The sequence below is a fragment of the Lepus europaeus genome, chromosome 9 (assembly GCF_033115175.1).
Source record: "Lepus europaeus isolate LE1 chromosome 9, mLepTim1.pri, whole genome shotgun sequence".
Lineage (NCBI taxonomy): Eukaryota > Metazoa > Chordata > Mammalia > Lagomorpha > Leporidae > Lepus > Lepus europaeus.
This window is the reverse complement of record NC_084835.1, coordinates 110,256,802-110,280,895: the sequence shown is the minus strand read 5'-3', so window position 1 is coordinate 110,280,895 and position 24,094 is coordinate 110,256,802. Positions and strand designations below refer to the sequence as shown.

At 40.0% G+C, this 24,094-nt stretch overlaps 1 protein-coding gene across 1 annotated transcript in view; it reads right to left on the bottom strand.

Annotated features, from left to right (window-relative positions):
• Positions 1-24,094, bottom strand: part of PHLPP1 (PH domain and leucine rich repeat protein phosphatase 1) — a 237,815-nt gene that overhangs the window by 25,596 nt on the left and 188,125 nt on the right. The window contains exons 11-12 of the mRNA XM_062201773.1: positions 9,630-9,830; positions 6,475-6,637 (exon numbers count right to left, since the gene is read on the bottom strand). Of these exons, the coding sequence (XP_062057757.1) occupies positions 6,475-6,637; positions 9,630-9,830 (364 nt within the window). The remainder of the gene's footprint in view (positions 1-6,474; positions 6,638-9,629; positions 9,831-24,094) is intronic.

Here is a 24,094-nt window from a genome sequence, read left to right as displayed (position 1 = left end):
CTGCTGATGTGGAACATGCATCCCCACTAAACAGCCTCATTAATTTTCACTGTCAATTTGTAAGAAGCAAATAAATCCAAGTATTCATGAAAAATAACATGTATTAAGCACCCACAATTTGGCAAGCACTCAGCTTTACATGAGGGATAGACAGAACTCAAGTGGGGGAAATAAACAACACGACCCTCACCTCTTCTGCAACATCAGGGGTATGGAGGAAATGTGTACAGGTTGTGACAGCACAGGGGCAGCCACTGGAGCCTCAGAGAGGTCTTTATGGAGGGGATTTCTGTGCAGAATCAATGATAATCGGGCTTGTGAGAATAGGAGAACACATAGGAAGAGCTAACAACCGGGGCACCAGAGAGGGGACAAGAACAGGCACGGGTTTTGGAAAACTCATAGTGAGCAGCTGATGTGGCTGAAGATGTCTGGGACTGAGAGCAGAGGGTAGGATGGAGAAGCAGATGATACCACCTCCTCCCCTTTACAGTTATGTAAGAACTAGGGCAATTTAGCTTTGTAGTAATAAAACAAATTTCACATGTGTGTTACTGCGCCAAAGATGACTTTCAGTCAAATTCTCTTAAACTATAATATATTCTTCATGCTATAAAAGGCTAAGTGATCATTGCTGTGGGATCCACATATATCTAAGTAAACCTATTAACTGACTGAGCCTGGCTGAACCTATTCCAAACCCCTCCCCTCCCAATCCAGATCTAAAGCCTGTTTAGTCTGGGCTGAGCAGGGGTTGAAGCCAAGAACTAGAAACTCAATCTAGATCTCCCATAATGGGTGGCAGAAACCTAGGAACTTGAGCCATCACCTGCAGCCTCCCAGACTGCACATTGAAAGGAAGATGGAATCAGAAGCTAAGCCAGAACTAAAACCCAGGTACTGTGATACAGGATGCAGGCATCCCAAGTGATCTCTCAGCTGCTGTGCCAAATGCCTGCCCCCACCATTACTTCCTAAGATTGGCTATGTGTGTCCCTGGGGTACTCAGTAGGACATTGCAAAGTTACAGGGCACCTGGCACATGCTTCTGGGGCTTCAGTCTTACTCAAAGATGATAGAAGAAAGTCATTATTTTTATACTAAAACAAACAAAAATGGCAAAAAGTAGAACACAAAACATGCATGACATTTTAGATGGAAAGAGGGACTTAACTCCCAGATTTCTGGGTCCACGAGTGCATCTCTCTTTACCTTTAGGGATATGTGGTGACCACCTCAAAGTCTACTTCTTTTGAGGAAGCAGTCACAGTGCTCAAAAGAGATACCCTTCAATATACAAGGTTACTGAGGATCAGTCACACACAAATAGAAATACACACACACGCAAACACACACACACACTCCCTCCACGCTGCTAAGACATATGCAGTGTTTTGTTGGAAAGGGCCTAGCTTTGACCTTAAAAATCTACAGAAACTTAAATTGAAAAACAATAAGACTTGACCATGATGATTGCTGCTCTTGGTTTCTGGTTTTTTGATGCATTATAGATGCCTTGCTGATCTTTTAGGCCTACTAGGTCACAATTCCAACCACCCGACACCTAACTAACTCATCCCTGACCTTTCTTCCTTTCCATCATCCCACTTCAAGGGTTCATCCTTCTTTCTTCTTCCACTATGACCCAGATAATTTCCCCATACTCTTTGAGTTTTTATTGCTGAGCTGATATTGGCTCTTTCATCTCAAGTTAGCGACAAGAACAACAACAATCAGGGCTTGGCCAGGTCCAGCCACGCCAAGTCTGGCCTACATGGTGACTCTGGGATCCTGTTTTCCTCTCCAGTTGATGCGAGCTGATCTGTATCAAGGGAGGTCTACTTGTCCAACTTCCTGAAGGCATTGTTCTCAGGAGTATGGCATATTAAAAAAACTTCATACTCCATTTCCCAATTAAAGTAACACAGATTCTAGATACGAGTTCACTCAACTTGTCCAAGTAGCTTATTATTACATAGCACCAACATGAAAACAGTCTTCTGAAGAGAATTAAAATGTTTTAAAAGATGCTGTTCTTAAAATCAAGAAGCCACAGGAACATGGAAATTTGATTAAGAAGTTACTGATACGGTGTTTAAAACACCAAGTTACAAATTTAGTTCATCATGCTTCCACATTTAATTCATCTGCTTAAAACATGTTACAAAAGGGGTAAGTACAGGCCCCCAATTAGAAATTAAATAATAGCTTGGGTTCTACTGCAGAACTATGACACAAGCAGTGTGATCATTATGTGCTTCAGAAGGACAACCCAGGGCCATATTCCTGGTCATCTTTGCTTCTAAAGTTCATCACCCAGGAGTGGTCTAAGAGTGGGCTTAGGCCCAGGGTTTTCTAAACCAACTATGGCTTACGTGGTGACTTGGATCAAGATTTTCCTTAGTGGACTGAGAGGTAATCTATATCCAGAGGAAGTCTATTTTAGAATCAGAACAGAACACGACCTGTTCTAGTAACACAGGGGACTGCTGGTCCAGGGTCAGAAGACTGATTTAAAATATTAAATAAAACTGAAGATAATAATACTAAGGAACAAAGTACTATGAATTTAGATCTATTTAGGCTTTCTGAAAAATATATTTTTCCCTATTAACAAGTTATATGATCTCTTTATCTAAATACAGAATTTGATACCTGATGATCATTTTAATAGATCTCACTAAATGTACCAAAATGGAAAAGAAGTAATACCTAATTTTATGAGATAAAACAGTGCACACTGTTTCTATTTTAGGAGTACAAAAACTGTAGCCTAATTTTTCAAGTTCTTTAGAAACACATTTTAGCATATTTTAGTAGCAAGGCTTGTTTACTCTTTTAAATAATTGTTTTTAAAGCTTTGACATCAAAGCTATGAATAAGCACTTAAAAGTTTACTTACTTATTTGTGTATTTTCATTTACTTCAACGGCATAACAACAGAGTGAGAGAGCGAGCTAATGTGAGGGCATGATTCATCTGCCCTCCCTGGTTTACACCTCGACAGCCCAGGCTGGGCCAGGCTGAAGTCAGGAGCCTGGAACTCCGTCGGGTCTCCCTCACGAGTGGCAAGGGCCAAGCACTCAAGTCATTATCTGCTGTTTCTCACCATACATTAGCAGGAAGCTGGATCAGAAGCAAGGTGCTGGCTGGCACTTGGTGTCAACCGACGGAAGAACCTGTGGCACCACAATGCCTACCCCACAATTTCCTTTAATATCTAAAAATGAAAGACTATTTGGAGAGAATTAGCTAGTTAAATACATCATGGTATTATCCCTTTTAAATTGTTACCTACCAAGATTTTATAACTGTCATGATCTTCATGCCTTACAAGCTACTTCACAACTGACAACTATTGCACTTTGTTTTCAACATGCAGTATGCATATATTCTAGGGTATAATTCAATAACAACGTTTCAGTGTAAGCTAGAATATCTTATCCCAGGGATGAAATTACCTTAAAAACCTGCTGTAGGGCTCAGATTGAAGTGAAGGCTTTCCCCAGTATACTTATCATTTAGGATAGCACAAGTATTTTTTGCCAGGAATTTTGTTTTGGATTGTTTAAATGTGTGTAAACATGTATATGATAACCTGAAATATTATATGATAGAACACTAAAATATCAATTCAGAATTCTAAAACAATTTAATTACTACTTTTTCAATAATACTATCTGTCCAGGGATGCAAAATTTATGGTTTTTTTTATTCAAAGGATGCCTGATATTGTTCAAACTCTCTATACCCCCCAAAATTAAAAACAAACCTAGCATCTACTATAATCTTATCTACTAAAAAAGGGCTGGATATTGTTAACAGAAGCAAAATGCTAAGATATAATAGCTGTAGAGAGGAGGAAGAGAATCAATAGTGAATAAAAGAATGAACACCATTTAAAAAGCCACATCAGAAGTAAACTTTTTTTTTTTTTAGAACATCTTTTTTTTTTTTTTTTTTCTTTTCTTTTTCTTTTTTTTTTTTTTGACAGACAGAGAGTGAGAGAGAGACAGGTCTTCCTTTTTCCGTTGGTTCACCCTCCAAATGGCCACTGTGGCTGCCGCAATGCGCTGATCCGAAACCAGGAGCCAGGTGCTTCTCCTGGTCTCCCATGAGGGTGCAGGGCCCAAGCACTTGGGCCATCCTCCACTGCACTACCGGGCCACAGCAGAGAGCTGGACTGGAAGAGGAGCAACTGGGACAGAATCCGGTGCCCCAACTGGGACTAGAACCCGGGGTGCCAGTGCCGCAGGCGGAGGATTAGCCTGGTGAGCTGTGGCGCTGGCTTTTAAGAGGAGTTGTACAGCGAGGTACAGAGAGAAGACAACAGAACCAGAAGGCACTGGTTCTGGAATCCAAGAACTTAGGCAAAGGTCTGGGGAAGGATTTCATTTTCATAGCAAGATCATATTTAGCAAAATCTAGTCAAAAACTGAAAATTTAAAATATCAACTTGTATTTTGAACTAGATACTTTAAAAGCAAAAACAAAAACAAAAAAATGATCTAACCTAAACATAAGAATTATTTAACATTCAAAGACAGGTGTAGAAACTAAGAGCAGCAAATAGGAAGTTAATCTCGAGTCCCTGTTATGTTACACTTTTTTTTTTTTTTACTTTTTTGACAGGCAGAGTGGACAGTGAGAGAGAGAGACAGAGAGGAAGGTCTTCCTTTTTCTGTTGGTTCACCCCCCAATGGCTGCTGCGGCCGACCCGAAGCCAGGAGCCAGGTGCTTCTCCTGGTCTCCCATGCGGGTGCAGGGCCAAGGGACCTGGGCCATCCTCCACTGCACTCCCAGGCCACAGCAGAGAGTTGGACAGGAAGAGGAGCAACTGGGACAGAATCCGGTGCCTTGACCGGGACTAGAACCCGAGGCGCCAGCGCTGCAGGTGGAGGATTAGCCTATTGAGCCGCGCGCCGGCCATGTTACACTCTTGATCAATCACCTTGCACATTACACACAGATAAGTGTGATGAGCCCCTGTAAAAGGCAGCACTGCACAGCTGCTATAGCAAGGAGGGGGCAGCTTACAACTCTGGAAAACTTGGCTGTCAACAACTTTCCTGCACTGGAAGCAAAGAAGTATTTGCTTCAGCTAAATTTCCTAGATTTTGTTGAGCAAAATAGTTGCTCTATATAATAATCAACATAACAGCCGAACTTTTGCTAATTACATTTAAGGGAGTTCTTCCTCTATGCCACTACTATTTCAATTGCTTTCCATGAATTTCTTTCTTTCTAACAACAATATTGTAAATGAAATACTATTCCTAATTTTACATATGAAGAAACAGACCAGCTCAGTAACACACAACTGAGATCCAATTCTATTTATGCCTCCCTGAAACTCAGAACCCTGTCCTTTCATCACTGTGTAATGTACTATACAGAAGTACAAGCACAACATTTCTGCAAGTTTATATAAAAAGCATTCTAAAATGGCACAGTGATATATGATGGTACTCTTAAAATTCAAAGTAAAATATTTTATGACAAAGTAAACATACACACTTTCAAGATGGTTTGTACATACTACAACCACATAAATGTATAAAAATTGGTATGATGAAAAATTATACATAGTATTTAATGTTTTCAAATGTTTATGTAATTCCCACATCTGATACATAAGGCTTCTGTCTAAAAACTGGAGAGTGGCTAAGTATGTGTTTGTCCTTGTTAAGAGATCAGGGTATGCCCCAAAAATATAACCCCCAGTTAATTTTTATTAGCACAAAATTGATAATTAAAAATGTTAAAGATACAAATGAAAAATTACATGATATACGAAGAACTTTATGTCTTTGTAGCCCACCCACAACCACAGGAAACCAAACAGTACTACAACGTGGTCAGATAGATAGTTCTACTAAACAGCTTCATTCCATTAGTCTATTCCAAGTCAAGAGCCAGGAACTGCAAACTATCTGCCACCAGTGTGCTGTCTTCATTTACACAAATCATTTTACTTTTCAATACTTCAAAGTATCACTATCAAATGAAAAGAATATGCATTCTGCCCATTTAAATGAATGTCTGGTGACAGCAATGCCGCCAAGTCTACATAAAGTGAATGACCACTAACTGGCTACTGTGCTATTTAACTAGGTGAGTTAGGAGGGGAGAAAGGTGTGTATGGGAGCATAAACTTTTTCAAACTATCACACCTGACTCATTCAGCATCATAACCACCCTGGAAATAAGCAGGGCAAGTATTGTTAGATAGGAAAGAAGCTGTGGGTGGCAATGTGGCCAGCTTCATGTCACAGAATTAGGTAGGGACAGGACATAGCAAAGGTACACAATCTTTCTACCACTCAGCCAGTTAGGAAAGATGGCACAAGGTCTACTGGGAGTGTTCATTCTGAGTAAATGCAACAAAGCTGCAAATATCCTGAAATGATGAATTACGGAAACAGACCTCATTGCTGACCTGAGCTCAGAGTTCATGAAATGAAAACCACACACCTTGATTTCTGGGAGCTGCATAACTTCAGGGAAGACTTCAATGCAATTGGAGTGAGCAATCACAGTGTGCATGCGCCTACAATTCATAATAGTTGTCGGAATGGCTTTCAGTTTATTCCCACTGATATCAATTTCCTCAAGTTCCTCCAGTTTCGCCATTTTACTAAAAGAGAAAAAATTCAGGGGTGAGGGAGTTATAAGTACAAGGCAATTTTTAAAAAATGAGATACAAAAGAATAATTTTATTATGACTTTAAAGATCCACTTATAATAGTCATTTTTACAAATAAGATTTGTCACTACTTTTTCAAGTATCAAAGTATTTAACACCTTCTTTCCCACTACAGAACAAAAATGTAGCTTCAACTCTTAAATTGGCAACAAGAAGAAAAATGATGTCCTTTTCCTCCTAAAGTCTGTGTCTAAATTAAGTTACCTTGGCAACAATCTCTTTGCTATGTAGCTTAGTCTGAACTCCAATGAAAATCCTACTTAAATGGGTCAAAAGGCAGCATTAATCCAATATAACTGCTTTAAAAGAGCTTAGTTTGAGAGTATGATTTCTTTCATTGGCACGGAAAACTCAAGGGGACGTAGAAGAGACCAGGACCATAGTTCAATGTAAGATCTTTCCTCCTCAAACCTCACTTCCCAAAGTCCAATGACCACTCATAATCATAAGGCAGTGGTGAGCAACAGGGGCTGTGTTCAGAGGTCATTCCAACAACCCTGGGCCTTCTGGGAGTTATCTTATTCAGAAAGAAGTATGGAGAAACGACCATGTAAGAGGCATGAAAAATGACTGAAGGTACAGAAATCAGACTCAAGAAAGGAAAGTTAAACATGCTTCCATCTCTCAACATAGAAAGAAGACAGGGACCAGTGCTGTGGCGTAAGCAGGTGAAGATGCCACCTGCAGTTTGAGCCTCGGCTGCTCCAGTTCTGGTCCAGCTTCTGTGTTATGGCCTGGGAAAGCAGTAGAAGATGGCCCAAGTGGTTAGGCCTCTGCATCTGCATGGGAGACCCGGAAGAAGCTCCTGGCTCCTGGCTTTGGATCAGCCCAGTTCTGGCCGTTGCGGCCACCTGGGGAGTGAGCCAGCATATGGAAGACCTCTCTTCTCTCTCTCTGCCTCTCTGTAACTCTGCCTTTCAAATAAATAAATAAATCTTAAAAAATAAAAAGTGGTAGTTATTGTGTAGAATTAACAGTTGCTAAAGAAAGAAAGACGACAGCTAAAGAATGACCTGATTTCTGCAGCACGTTCTTCAACTCAGAAGCCAGCTGCTGAGTGTTTACTGAGGGACAGACCTGGAGCCAGACCTGAGGCTGAAGGAGACAGGGCATCACAGTCCTAGTCCTTACTCCTAGGAAGCTGAGATCTTGACAGGGGACCTACTGTGCCACATCACAACCCCCAGAGAGGGAAACTATACCAAGACGGAATTTTATGAGATATGTAGAAAACTTCTCTGTACTTAGTAGGAGACTGACCTGGCATGGGTCTCTGGGGGGATGTCCTTAGTATTAGAAATGATGTTCATTTCTCCCACAGGGTTTAGATACTCATCCCTGGAAATGGAACACTGAGTTCTTCCATTTATTTTTAAAACTTTTTTATTTATTAGAAAGAGAGAGAGAGAGAGAGAGAGAGAGATATCTTCTTTCTGACAGTTTACCTCCCAAATGCCTACAATAGCCAGGACTGGGCCAGGACAGCCAGGAACCCAATCCCAGTCTCCCGGCTTGACAGACTGGTAGCCCTAGGGGCTAACATTATAGCCCAACAGGCTAAGCTGCCACTTGTGGCGCTGGTACCCTATACTGGAGCATCAGTTCCAGTCCCAGCTGCTCTGATTTTGATCCAACATCCTGCTAATGATGGTCCAAGTCCATGGACCCCTGCCACCCATGTGGGAGATCCCGATGGAGTTCCTGACTTCAGCTTTGCCCAGCCATCCATGGCTGTTGTGACCACCTGGGCAGTAAACCAACAGATGAAAGATTTCTCTCTCTCTCTCTCATCCCTCTGTTGCTCTGCCTTTCAAATAAATACTATTAAAAAAAAAAAAAAATGGAGTGGTAGCCCTGCTGGCAGCAGAGGGCAGCTGTGCTAGTACTTTGATTTAGCCCCAGTGCTGAGCTCTAGTCAACAGGAGAATCCCAGAGGGTTTGTTGCTTTGATGTGTGGGTGTGTGTTCCAAGTTCCAACCTGTTGGACAAATGCTAATAAAACAAAGTGTAGGAAATAAAATAAAATAAAACAGAGTGTAGACTCCCTCCTCAAGGCTAAACACAATGCCACTGCTCCTCAAAATTAAAAACGGATCATCTGAGAGCTGTAACTTGCAATGTCACACAGTGACTGTACAGCCACCACTGCTTTCTACACCGTGAGCACAAAAACTAAAGCTGGTAGCTAATGAAGATAATTCAGGCTCCCACTTTATACTCTAATGTCTACACACTATATTAATGTTTCTTTAAAAAAATCAGTTTGGTTAAAAAGAGGCAAAGGAAAAAAATTAACCTACTAAACAACATACTTTATTTCAAGCCATTAAGAATATTCTAAGGGCTGACACTGTGGCGTTAATAGGTAAAGTTGCCACCTGTGGTGCTGGCATCTCTTATGGGCATCGTATGGGTTCAAGTCCTGGCTGCTCCACGTCTGATCCAGCTCTCTGCTATGGCCTGGGAAAGCAGTCAGTCGAAGAAGGCCCAAGTGCTTGGGTACCTGCACCTGTTTAGGAGCCCAGGAAGAAGCTCCTGGCTCCTGGTTTCAGATCAGCCCAGCTCCAGTTGTTGTGGTCATTTGGGGAGTGAACCAGTAGATGGAAGACCTTTCTCTCTCTGCCTCTGCCTCTCTGTAACTCTGCCTTTCAGATAAATAAGGAAATATTAAAAAAATTAAGGAAATTCTAGTGATTTCATCCTTTGGATACATTCACATTAGAAAAATCAATACATTCTTCTTGGGGGAATGTTACAGTCTGTATAAAAGACAATTGTAAATGAGAGAGAAACAAGTGAACAAGCATTACATCACCTGGGAAATAGACACTGCAGCTTTTGTGTTTTCCCTTTCTAGCTACAGTTTTTTTTTTTTTTTCTTTTTAAGCAAATGCAGTTAAAAACATCAATCACTTTCCTTTACCTTGCTGGAAAACTCTGAAGTCGGTTATAGGCCATGTGAAGGATCTTCAGATGGGGATGCCCTGTTAACAAGGGCACACATTTGTCTGTGAGGTTGTTATTTGTCAAATACAATTCTTGTAAGATACTGCTCGTCTCTTCACAAAGTGTGGCTGGAGGAAGGGTCTCCAGTTTGTTTGCAGATGCATTCAGGAATCTCAGGCTACAATGACAAAATGCAACAAAATTTCATTAATAAGGCAGAGCTCTTCAGAATCCTCAACAAACCTAAAAAATTCTGATCAATATCAGGCATCCTAGAAGCTGGGCTGAGAAACATGAATGTAAAAACGGCCAGGTTTCAAGAAGTTTGATTTAGCAGGCATATGGATGGATCCTTGACCCACTATTTATGATAAACACAATAGCTATTAAATGTGCATTAAATTAAAAAAATTAAATTTAGTGGAGGCACAAAGGAGGGTATGTTTTCAGCTGATGGTGAGTGGAGGGGAAAGTGATACCGTAAAGTTAATATTCTGACTTAAGGAAGAGAAAAACAATCACCTGCTATTTTCAAATAAAAGGGTTCTTTTAGTAGCCAATTAGGCATTAGATCATAATGCAATTAAATCACATTATGACTAAGTCCTTTTTAGTACCACATCCAAACCACATTTCACTGACACATTCACAACTGCAGGTGATCATTTGCTCTATATTTAAAGCAATAGAATACTATGTAGCAATGAGAATGAAGAACTACAGACAGCTGCATCAACAGGGATAAATCTCACACAAATATAATGTTAAGTGAAGAAAGCCAGGCACAAGAAGATACACTGCATGATTCTGTGACTATGAAGTTCAAAGTCAGACAAAACTAACCCATCGTAATAAAAGTCAAGGTAGGGTAACTTCTAGGCAATCAGGAAGGCAGCAGCCAGGGGAGGGTGTCTAACACCTCTCATATTATACTGTTTCTTGGTCTGGTTGCTGGTTACACAAATGTGTTCACTTTGAGAAAATTCATCAAGAGGGCCACTTTTCTGTATTAATACTTCCATCAAATTTACATGAAAAAAAAAGCAAGATAACATATATGTTGCCAGTTTCCACATGATAAAAGTGAACAACAGATAAAAGATAAAGAATAGTTTCACAGCTAAGATAATTAAATCTGTTAAAGGCTACACGGTTCTTGCAGTTACTGTGAGACAGAAAAATGCACAATGCAAAGCCGGGGACTGAAGCAGAACCCTCACTGCGGTCGGCTTCCCAATCATTCTAAAGGAATGAGAAGGATGGGGCAGGGATGGACTGTGCCAACTGCTTGTGAGTCAGAGCTGACCCTCCCGCACAATGCACGTCCCACTGGACAGGCGCGGTGACCGGGAGGGGGCGGCGTTCTGTGAGAGTTAGTGGGGTCAATGCTGCCTTGCCTCCTATCCCAGGATCCATCCTACTAACTCTTACCACCTCTCTTGTTGAAACCGTCAGCATTTGGTTCAGGCCTATTCTGCCATATGTTGGGGAAAAGGAACAAATTTTTTTTATATATATATATCTTTTTTTTGACAGGCAGAGTGGACAGTGAGAGAGAGAGACAGAGAGAAAGGTCTTCCTTTTGCCGTTGGTTCACCCTCCAATGGCCGCCGCGGCTGGCGCGCTGCAGCCGGCGCACCGCGCTGATCCGATGGCAGGAGCCAGGTGCTTCTCCTGGTCTCCCATGGGGTGCAGGGCCCAAGCACTTGGGCCATCCTCCACTGCACTCCCTGGCCACAGCAGAGAGCTGGCCTGGAAGAGGGGCAACCGGGACAGGATCGGTGCCCTGACCGGGACTAGAACCCGGTATGCCGGCGCCGCAAGGTGGAGGATTAGCCTAGTGAGCCGCGGCGCCGGCCACAAAATCATTTTTAAAAAGGAAAAAATGTGGCTAGTAGTAGGTACATTCATGTGTAATCTTGGATAAAAAGAAGGATTTATTAGGAGTCCTCACCAGGACTGTCATTTCAGGCTCTCAATTCACTAATTTTATTTGCCTCACTCTTACACATCCATATACACTTACATACACACACCAACTCCATAACTTATCTGAGGAAAAGCAGCTTCCCAAAAATAGAACATTTTCCATTAAAGAAACACATATTCCGTTGACATTTAAAAAAAAAAAAGGAAGTTAGAGAAGGGCTGTACAGACCATAAATAGTCATGGGAAATTATAGTCATGTGTGCTACAGAGAAGAAAATGAAGGTCATTCATGCAGTTTCTGAAATGGTTTTGAACTAGGAAGGAAACCAGGATCGGCACCATGGTTCTTTAAAGTATTTTTATGAGTGTTTCTTTAGGTCCCATTTATACCATCTGATTTAAATATCCTGTTAAGAACTTCTTCCGTGTAGAATTAGAATAAATTAAAACGTTAAGAAATACATTTTATTGCCCTAAAATATCACGGACTAAGGTTGGTTGAGAAACCATCTGACAATCTCATTAAAATACAATTCTCTAGGAAATACATGGTTACAGGCACATGAAGAGAGAATGAATTCATGATGTTTGCATATTTTTAGTCCAGGGAAAGGAGGAATATCATTTTAAAAACACTGACAAGGCAATGTTCATCTAGAAAGTTGCCAAAGGGACTTTAAAAATCCCTCACAGCATCTGAAGGAAGGGAGGAAAGTGATTTACAAAAAGACCTATCCTCTCATTTTTTTGAAACTTGCCTGTACGGATAGAACTATATATACTTCATGGAAAAGTAAGAGGGGGAAAAATCCTGCACCATATCCTTCCAGGAAAATAAAACTAAGTTAGTTAAAACTACATGGGTCAGAAGGTTGTGTGTTCAAGTCACATGGGGATCACCTCCTTCCCCCCCCCCCCAAAAAAAAAGAAACCTACATGGACTGGTTTCAAAAGATATCATTTAAACTGCCTAAAATCTGGCTGAATCGCCTTGCCAGCTAATGGTCAGAGAGCAAACTGTTAGACTAAAAAGGTTTTTTGAATATAATGGCCTTAGGAAAATTAAATTCAACATCCACTCCCTTGAAATATTCCTTCTTCCCACCTCCAGAGTTTCAGCAGAAGACATGAACTTGATGCAATGGTCCAGGTGTCATCCTTCACCACCGAGAACAACTTCTTTAGCCTTGCAAAATTACCGCAGTATGAATAACAGTTGCACTCAATAAATAGGTTATATAACCAGCTTCACTCCTTGCTTTCAACCGAATAAAAACAGCTAAATTCCTAAAGCACTGAGTTCAGTCTCAATTCACTCTGATGTGCTAATTATCCAAGTTTCTCCCTTAGACATATTGGTAATATTTGTATAAAAAAATTGTTGACTGTGCCAAGAGATGGTTCATCTACAGAAGCCTCCTCATCATACAACCCTCTACTAATTAGAGAAAAAGTAGTAACATGACATCACTGTTTTCATTTGTTAAGGGCTACGTGCAGGCCACAGTTCTTCCCATTTTTCTTTCCCATCTGATTCTCCCATCACCCAGTGATAGCCTCCTCTATTTCACAGAAGACACAAAATGAAATCATGAAAGTAAAATTGCTTGGCAATGACTAAGTCATAACTAGTGGCAGAGCCAGACATAAAACCATTTCTTGTCCATTGTTTACAAACACATTTCCTTAAAATTCAAACATGTAAAAAAGTTAATAATAAAGGCCTTTTCCAGAGAATATTTTCATAGTCTCCTCTCTCCAAAAAAGCTGCAGCACCTGCTGAGACACCATCGCACAGCACTTTAAACTCATTCTTACAAGACAGCAAATAGCACAGGACTCAAACTTTTCTTAGAGGAAGTGCAGAAGTCATAGAGAAAAGATAGAGATCCGGCTCCTCCCTGGAGCATTTGGAAAGTGGCCCACAGCAGCAGTGGGACAAGTCTACTTCCTGCCTCTGCAGCAATTGCTCTGTTCTGTCCATCTGGTTCACCCAGGGCTTTTCTGCTTTGTTTGCTTTTCAGTAATTTCCAGGACAATCTTAAATTTTACAGCCAAATCCTGTCCTTTGAATCAGCAGATTTTGGTACCATAACAAATTTATAGACATACCATGTATTTGTATTTAAATCATTTTTCTGGAGGTCAGTACTGGGACCAGTATGCCGTCAAAACTCCAAATTGTTAAGACTGTTAAGCCCAGTAAAATTTTATTTCTGGATAGCCTCCTGACCTCTGGCCCCAAAGTGTCCCACAGTATAAAATGAAACACTCTAAATTTCTTATTATTCCTTGTCCTTACAACATAGTACTTTTGACAATTTCATCTACTTTCACAAAGCCAATAGCTCTTAAAGCTGGGGCTTTCAAACTTCTTATGATTGTGACCAAGAATATGTATTGTATGTGATCAGCAAGTAAACATGCCACACATACATGTGCAACTCCCTAAGTTCCGTGAAATAAAATCTGACTCTGATAAGTACTGTTTTTTTCTATACTAAATTTTTAAAGTGCTGGTTGTGACACACTATATTAATGCTATAATCTACTAATCAGTTTGAAAAATGGACTACAATTACCTATTGTTTACTAGTACCTCCCAGTAGTAGGGATTACAAGTGAAGAAAGAAGCTCACATAGTCAGCTAACAGAACTCACACATAGTTGTGAAAAGTAAGAGAATCAGCTTGGCTTGGCAATAAAAATCATAAAGTCAAAAAGTACAGGAACTAGAAGCATACATATTTAAAAACTACTGAGCAACAACTCAAAAAATTTAATTTTAAGAATTAAATAAAATATAAAGATAATTGAAAATGAAAAAAAAAACTTGGTGTTAAAGTGGAAATTGCATAGAAAATTAATTCTTAAAAAAATATCATGTAGGATCTCTGTCCTTAATGTGCTCTACATTGTGATTTAATGCTATAACTAGTACTCAAACAGTATTTTTCACTTGGTGTTGCTATGTGAGGGCAAACTGTTGAAATCTTTACTTAATATATATTAAACTGATCTTCTGTATGTAAAGAGAATTGAAAATGAATCTTGATGTGAACGGAAGGGGAGAGGGAGCGGGAAAGGGGAGGGTTGAGGGTGGGAGGGAAGTTATGGGGGGGGGAAGCCATTGTAATCCATAAGCTGTACTTTGGAAATTTATATTCATTAAATAAAAGTTTAAAAAAAAAGAATTAAATAAAATCAATTAATGTTGATGCAAGAACTATAAATTGATCTACAGACCTAATCCTAATCAAACCAATTATCCCACTGATGTTCTTTATATGGCTGAAGATCCCATCCAGGATCCCATGCTGCATTTTGTTATCTTTGCCTCCTCTATCCATTTTCTTACTGGCTTTAAATAATCTTGACAATTTCAAGAAGTACCAGACAGTTACTTTGTAGAACATCTCCCAGTTAGGTTTGTTTCATGCATTATCACCATTAAAATAAGGTCAGACATTTTTGGCAGACATACCACAAAATTCCGCCCTTCTCAGGGCATTTATATGTCAGTGCAACATTGACTTTACATTTCAGTGCATCACAAGACATTAGTGCCAAGTACAATGCTCAATATTAACGTCTTACTATTGATGGGATTCGTTTCAATCGCTTGTTTTACTGGTGTCAGCCAAGTATCTCTACTGTAAAGTAACATTTTTTTTTGTAGTAAACAAATCTGTAAGAAGATAATTTGAGACTATGCAAATATCCTGTTTCTCATCATTTTTTTTCCACATTAACTCAGCATTTTTATTTGCATTTCTGGTGGTTTTTCTATTTTCATGATTCCTTCCTTCTATGTACAGTTTATTAATTGGAATTACACTGAAAGAACAGTCCTATTTACTTATTCAATTATTTATCAGTAAATGACTTACAGGTATTTACTTAGTTCTACTGGATATAATCCATGATTATCAAACTGTCCCAGATGTGGCCACTGAAAGCTCTTTCAAGAGGGCTCCTGCAATCTTTGACATATTCTCATCAGTTTTTTCTGAACAATTCACCTTTGGACTCATCTTGTGTTTACACTGCTCTAGCCACAGAATCAATCCTGTTTCCATGGATACTTGGTTCCTTTTCTGGAGAACAGTTCTCAGAAAAACTGGGTGTTAGGGTTTCTCACTAGTACTGAGTGTCATTGCTTCTAGGCCTCAGAGGAATGAACTAAAAGCCCGTATGTTAAGATGCCTGCCAGTTTGTCTCCTGCTTGTAGTATTAATTTTTCAGTGTTTTCCTAGCTACTGTTGTATGCTTCTTGTTTCTAAATAAACTGCAGCACCAATTTGTATAACTCCATTATAAAACTCTTTTGATATTTATGAGGATTATGTTAAGTTTACAAAGTAACTTAAAAAACAAGAAAAGAGATACATTTACAGTTTTTAAATTTACTTTAGTATTATTTCAGAAGTGTTTTGATTTTTTATTATTATAATTCTCTTTTCTTTTTTTTAAAAGAGATTTATTTATTTATTTGAAAGGCAGAGTTAAATACAAAGAGAAGTTTTCTATCCACTGGTTCATTCTCCAAATGGCCACAATGGTTGGAGTTGGGCCAATCTGAAGCCAGGAGCCAGGAGCTACTTCTGGGTCTCCCATACGAGTGCAGGGGCCATCATTTACTGCTTTCCCAGGTCATTAGCACAGAGCTGGATCGGAAGTAGACCAGCCAGGACAAGAACATCCATATGGGATGCCGGTGCTGCAGGCAGAGGCTTAACCACAGTACTGCCCCTTGATGTTTTCATTTTTATTTTCACCATGTCTTTGCATATTTTTAATTGAGCTTATCACTGTATTTAACATTCTTTAATGCTATTGTAAATGGGGTCTTCCCTAATACTAGAAAGAGTGTGTACTCTTAACCTGTTACTGATTTTCAAGGAACTGTCAATGGGCTTCCCCACCAAAGTATAATGTTCAGGAAGTATTTCTCAGTATCTGTTGTCTTTCTTTTTTATTAAGAGCTTAACTGGGAAGAACTACTTTAGGTTTATCATTCACCAGCTAACAGACACTTGGATTGTTCCCATTTGGGGGGTTAAGTTCAACCATAGGCATTGATATACTTGATGCCTAGTCTCAACTCTATCATAATACTTCACACTTATAAGTATTTGCTATGTTTTCTCTATGGGTTGTATACTCCTTATTCTCGAAGGTATTAATTTGGGGGAGGGAGAAGTATTTAGGGAAGTTTGTTTTCTTCCAGTAATTATCTTTGTACTATGTCTTATCAAATTATCTTATTAAGATCTGGCTTGTCTGTTTTTGTTAGTATTAAGTTATACCAATTGCCCATGCAGAAATAAATAAACTCTTTTTTCTCTTCTCATTTTCAGCATTATTTCCACTTTGTCACCACTTAACAACTTAATCTTCACCCTCTTTCCCACTTTTCTATTAGTCTTAGATTGACAACAATACATAACTTTTGCTAAAATTATACGAGCCATTTATTTCTTGGTTGGATGACATTCACACTTTGCTGGAGCACAGTCCATAGGCTTTCTGGTCAGATGGAAATGTTCTCTATCTTCACTGTCCACATGGCAGCCACTAGCTACATGTCACCACTGACCTCCTAAAATACGGCTAACACACAGAGGAACTACGTATTACACACTTTATACTCACTCATATTACTACTAACACCCTCAGGATAACACAGTCTTAAAAAGGGTAAATTTTCCAGGGGACCTGCCCTGGAGTCGAAGGATGCCCAGGTCAGAGCCACAGATCTTATTGGCTCTAAGCTGAAAAGCCCTTCACTCAGCCCAACTTCCAAAGTGACCACTGCAGCTGAGGGGATGGTCAAGTAGGGTCAGCAACATTGCAGGCAGAACTGTAAATTTCTTGTTAGAGATGCCCCCTGCCTTGACCTGGCCAGCTCTCCTCCCAGGCCAGCCAAGTAATGAAAGTCAACAGAGTGCCTTCCCCTAGGAGGTTCACACCTCCCTTAGGATATACCCCATGTGAAGAGATAGATAGGTCTGGGCCTCTGAATTTACAAGGCCTAAAGCCCACCAGATTATTATCAAGCCCCTTCTATCAGGTTCTATTTGCCTCTCAATCAGAAAACTTAATTGTAGCTTAGACAGCACCTTTCTTAGCTCCTCTAATAATGACTCTGTCCTTTGTTCTAGGCCCTGTCTAGTGCACTTGGGCCTCATTCCTTTGTAATCATAACCTCTACTCTACCACCAATGGCTCTACTCCAAACATGTGTGTACTGATGGTCCTCTTCCCCACTTAATGCTGTATAATTGTTCAAACCTGGTAAATGCCACTCTTAGGATCATTGGTTACTATCCTCACTCTGTCTTTTATGACCTTGTCTAAATATGATCAGAGTCGGTGAACTTGGAAGGCTTCCATAGCCTTGGCAACTCATGACGACAGCCTAGGATGGTTACTGGCGCCATAAACTAGAGTGTCAATTTGTTGGGTCAACAACAGGAGCCACTGTGCACTTGCTCCTCATGTGGGATCTCTGTCCTTAATGTGCTGTACATTGTGATTTAATGCTATAACTAGTACTCAAACAGTATGTTTCACTTTGTGTTTCTATGTGGGTGCAAACTGTTGAAATCTTTATACTAAATTGATCTTCTGTATATAAAGAGAATTGAAAATGAATCTTGATGCAAATGGAAGGGGAGAGGGAGCGGGAGGGGGGAGGGTTGCGGGTGGGAGGGAAGTTATTGGGGGGGGGGGGGAAGCCATTGTAATCCATAAGCTGTACACTGGAAATTTATATTCATTAAATAAAAGTTAAAAAAAAAAAAAAAGGGTAAATTTTATGGCACGTGTGTATCTAAAGAGCCCCATGTGGCTAGGAGCCCCAAACCAGACCAAGAACCTCTAGTAGATTTCTGGAGAAGGGCACATAGGTGTAAGAGATTCCTCAAATTCTTTAGTTTTTAAAATAATAGCTTTATAGAGATATAATTCACATACAATAAGATGACCCCTTTTAAAAAATATAGTAGGGACTGGCATTGTGGCATAGCAGGTTGAGCCTCTGCCTGCAATGCTGGCATCCCATATGGGCGCTGGTTTGAGACCCGGCTGCTCCATTTCCAACCCAGCTTCCTGGTAATGCTCCTGGGAAAGCAGTGGAAGATGGCCCAATTCTTTGGGCCCCTGAACCCATGTGGGAGACTTGGAGAAAGCTCTGGGCTCTTGGCTTCGGGTTGGCCCAGTCCCAGTTGTTGCGGCCATTTGGGGAATGAACCAGCATTTGAAAGATCTCTCTCTCCCTCTCTCTAGCTCTGTTTTCAAGTAAATTAAAAATAAAAAAAATAAATCTTTAAAACATATAAAGTCATTCCTTATCTGGCTTTACCTCAGAATTATCAAGGGAGCTTTCATTAGTTCATAGTCTCTAATTCTACTCTCAGATAGTCTTGTTAAATAGGTTAAGATAAAGTCTCAAAATGTATATAAAAGAATTCTGATGATTGGTCAAGTTGAGAATATGCTATTACATAAACCCTTGTCCTAACGCATTCTAGTGGTCTCTAGGGACACGCACACATACCATACCCACTCTTAAGCTTTCACACACACACACACACACACACACACACACGCACACACACCCTGATAGGGGCACAGGTGCCTAATTCATGTTTTAGGAGCATTACAACCATGGTAAGCATTACCAAAGCAGCCTCTCAAGCGTACAAGGAGAGGCTAGCAGTATGGCAAAGCAGGTGAGGTCACCACCTGTAGTGCCAGCATCCCAGTGGGTGCCAGTTGGAGTCCCAGCTGCTTCACTTTCGAACCAGCTCTCTGCTATGGCCTGGGAAAGCAGTGGGGGATGGCCCAAGTCCTAGGACCCCTGTAACTGTGGGAAACCCAGAGGAAGCTCCAGGCTCCTGGCTTCGGATCGGCCCAGCTCTAGGTGTTGCAGCCATTTGGGGAATGAACCAGTGGATAGAAGACTCTCTCTCTGCCTCTGCCTCTCTGTAACTCTGCCTTTCAAATAAATTAATAAATCTTAAAAAAAAAAAAAAAAAAGAAAGAAAGAAAGAAAGAAAAGAAAAGAAAACAGGGAAAGTCCTGATAATCCAAGTGGCCTCTTTTCAGGTTAAGAGCAATGTTCACTGCTAACCTCAGCAGTACTTGGAAACTTCTGGCTAAATCCTTCTATTTGTTCTGGTTAAAAACAAAAGGAGGGAGTAGGCATATACCTTAGTGATTAAAATGCCTGACTCCCACATCAGAGTGTCTGGGTTTAATTCCTGGCTCCAGCTTCCTGCTAATAAATACCCTGGAAGGCAGGTGATGGCTCAAGTAACTGGGTTCCTGCCCACATGGAAGACCTCAACTGAGTTTCCAGCTCTTGGCTCCAGCCTAGCCAAGACCTGTTGCAGGCATTTAGGCTACAGAGCAGATCAGTGCTCCTTTCCCTCTCACTTTAGCTGTATTCCTGTCTCTGTTTTTTTTTTTTTCTTTGCCTCTTAAATAACATTTTAAAAACTAATGGAGTTTGCCACCAGAACCCTAATAACCCACTGCCTGATTCTCTAGTTTTGGAAACTTTGCCAGGTGATTTTGATGTGTTATCTATTTCTAAGAAACACTACTTTAAAATATTTGAGAAACTCAACACTTTACAAAACAGAGATGGTCTCTCTTATATATGGGAGTGGAGTAAAAGTTAAAAAAAGAAAAAACAAATAACAAGGAATGTCTGTGTATCAATATTAGTTTGTGTGTACTACTATTGCTGTGAATATAGTTTTGTCAATCTTTGTTTTATACCTTTGTCAAACCATTGGCAGGAATGCTATACTACTATATTTATTATTATACTACTGTATTTAATATATAATGATCTGTGATTACTTTAAAATTTATTGTAGATGGGTAAAGTGGTCATCTTTCCATTTGATTTTTACTTCAGCCCTTGCCTACATTCCCTCTAAATTAGGGTCTTTTACTTTGCTTTTTACTTGTTAAACTTATATGTTGAAGCATTAAGCCCTTGCTATAATGTAAATTGAAAATGCTATCGCAAAAGAAATGAGGAGGACCAGATAAAGCCTCTGCCTGGGACACCAATATCCCATATGGACGCTGGTTTGACAGCTGGCTGCTCCATTTCTGATCTAGCTTCCTGCTTATGTGCGTGGGAAAGGAGCAGAAGATGGCCCAAGGAGGGAGGAAGGAAGGGAATATCATAATGTTCTTAAAACTGTATCTGTGAACTACATTGAATCTGTTAAAAACTAAGAATTAAAAAAAAGAAAAAGAAAATAAACAGAGATGGGATATGTATACCATTCAATTTCACATGAAGACTTTTCTTTTATAGAAACCTGTTGGCTTCAACAGTGGCACCTGTGGTTACCTTTAGTTTTCAGTGAAATCCTCCATCCTGGAATCACAGTGGGGGCGGGTGGAGCCCTATTAAACATGCAGATTTCCAGGCAGTTTTTCTATAGTGTAAGTATGCAGAACTCAGATAAGAGCCAAGAATCTGCACATCTGGTAAGCACTCTAGGACATTCTGAAGATACACCAAGAAGCACTGTTTTTCAGGCCACCCTGAGTCTCTAAATAGCAGAACTTCACAAAACAGTTCTCTTCACTAAAGAAACACAGTAGGCAACTTATCTCTTCAAAATGCCAGAAACGTCTGTCTTTGCCAAAAGGTACCAGTTGTTACGGTCAATCAATCACGATCTTCTACATTTTCTTTTCCCTTTTAGTCCCTTTGATATTTACACATATTCTGTCTGAGTCACTAAAACTTATGGTCTGTAATGTGACTAATACTCTGGGGACAGTTAAATACAAATGAACAATTACGATGAACTTCATTTACAGATAAACTCAAGTCACTCCTGCCCCTGAAAATACGTTACACACTGCTGCAACCAGGGAGAAAAACAGACCTGGACGCCCATCCGCAACAGGAATCCCTAATTCTCCTTTAAAGTGTCCATTCTGGCTTTGTTAATTAGACGACTCCATCAGGAGACAGTATCTGGCCATCAGATGCACGTGCAGATGCTAGGTGGACGGGGAGTCGGCGGCTGCCAAGATTTCAGGAAGGCGGAAGGACAGCAATGCTTCTGTGTCTCATCCATGCTGGTGACCCAAAGGGAAGATCAACCCACTCCCCGGCCCATCTGGTGATGACAACTAATTATATTTGGAGGTTTCCATAAAAAAAAAAAAATTCAACCCTAAAAGCTCTCAAGATGAGAAATTCAGGCCAGTGAGATCCAGATTAGAATATCTGCCAGTTTACCAAAGGAAACTGAATCTTGCCCTGAACCTAAGAAACAAAGGTACAGTCAACTTGTCAGTAAAATATGCGCCATCATACATCATGTCTGTTTATAGTTCCTGACTGCCAGTGGAAAAAAAATCAGAATACACAAAGTTCAAAGATGAACATGGAGAGTAAACTCAAAAACTGAATTTCTGATTCAAGTCATAAGAATTTCAATAAAATTGGGTGCAAGTTTTCAAAGATAAAAGTCTTCTAATTTAAAGTAGATTTCCCTCTCTTATTTGGTTATCAAATAATGTTCCTGTTAACCAGGTATGGCAGATTTCACATTATTCTCAAGCTATAATTTTAAAAAAATTATTTCTGTGAGAGGCAGCCAGAGAAAAAGTGAGAGAGAGCCCTCCTATCCCGTGGTTTCACAAACTCCTCATATGCCTGCCAAGGCTGGGGCTGGGCCAGGTCATAGCTGGGACCTGGAAATGCAAACTGCGTCTCCCTTGTGAGTGGCGGGAATCCCATCACTTGAGCCATCACTGCTGCTTTCCCGAGTCTCTAACAACAGGACACTGGAGTTAGGAGCAGAAGCTGAGAATGGATTTGGGCTACAGGCATGCCTCAACAGTTACACAAAAATGTCCACTTGCAAAGCTTTAATATTTAACAGACAATATATAAATAAAACTATGAGACTGGTTTTAGCAGGCAAGATAAAGAACAAAGGAAAACTGACAAGAAGTAAAAAATTTGGTTTTCTGCTTTCTGTGATGCATTTTTTTTTTCTGACACAGTTTTCTGGATTCTTCTTTTTTTGTTTTTTTTTTTTTGAATTTTCATATATATTTTATTTAAGTTAAACAAGTTTCATATATTTCCTTCACAATGTTTTTTTTTTAAACTTTTATTTAATGAATATAAATTTCCAATGTACAGCTTATGGATTACAATGGCTTCCCCCTCCCATAACTTCCCTCCCACCTGCAACCCTCCTCTCTCCCGCTCCCTCTCCCCTTCCATTCACATCAAGATTCATTTTCAATTATCTTTATATACAGAAGATCAATTTAGTATATATTAAGTAAAAATTTCAACAGTTTGCACCCACATAGAAACACAAAGTGAAACATACTGTTGGAGTACTAGTTATTCCATTAAATCAAAATGTACAGCACATTAAGGACAGAGATTCCACATGAGGAGCAAGTGCACAGTGACTCCTGTTGTTGACCCAACAAATTGACACTCTAGTTTATGGCACCAGTAACCACCCTAGGCTCTCGTCATGAGTTGCCAAGGCTATGGAAACCTTCCAAGTTCGCCGACTCTGATCATACTTAGACAAGGTCATAAAAGACAGGGTGAGGATAGTAACCAATGATCCTAAGATCATGTTAAGTTCTACCCAGAGCATGATTTAAATCTTTTTAACTGATGAAGGCTTGTACTCCAGCTCTTCCCTCAGTTATGTGACTAAACACAGAACCAGTATTATTGCAAAAATACATGAAAAAAAGAACAATTATATATCTTTAATATTAGTATGATGAAGCAAACTGAATGGAAAGAGAAATGAATCAGTAAAGTTAGTATTGAAGCCACCTGACAAACACACACAGCTTTGTGTGCATGTGACAAAACACAGAGCTGCTCTTCGTACCATGAGCCTAAATTACACCCGACCAGCTCTTCTACCTTCTTAAACTTATGTTTTATTAAGATTTATTGTGTCATTATTTTAAACTCTGATTTAAGACTGTAAGCTCCCTGAGGGTGACACCTATATTTAGTCATTTTGCAGCATCCTACAGCATCCAGCACACCAACTTAAACTCACACTGTGTTGAATAAGATGTATGCTGTCCTGAAAACTGTAGATAAAACAAATCACAACTGAAATGACCTACAAAGACCCTGTCAAAAAGACTCCTTTCTAAAAAACTTATAATACTTCAAATTCCATTTTATTCTGGGTTAATCTGCTTTATTTTTATTTATTTATTTTTTATTTTTGACAGGCAGAGTGGACAGTGAGAGAGAGAGAGAGAGAGAGAGAAAGGTCTTCCTTTGCAGTTGGTTCACCCTCCAATGGCCGCCGCGGCCGGCGCAACATGCTGTTCTGAAGCCAGGAACCAGGTGCTTCTCCTGGTCTCCCATGCAGGTGCAGGGCCCAAGCACTTGGGCCATCCTCCACTGCCTTCCCGGGCCATAGCAGAGAGCTGGCCTGGAAGAGGGGCAACCGGGACAG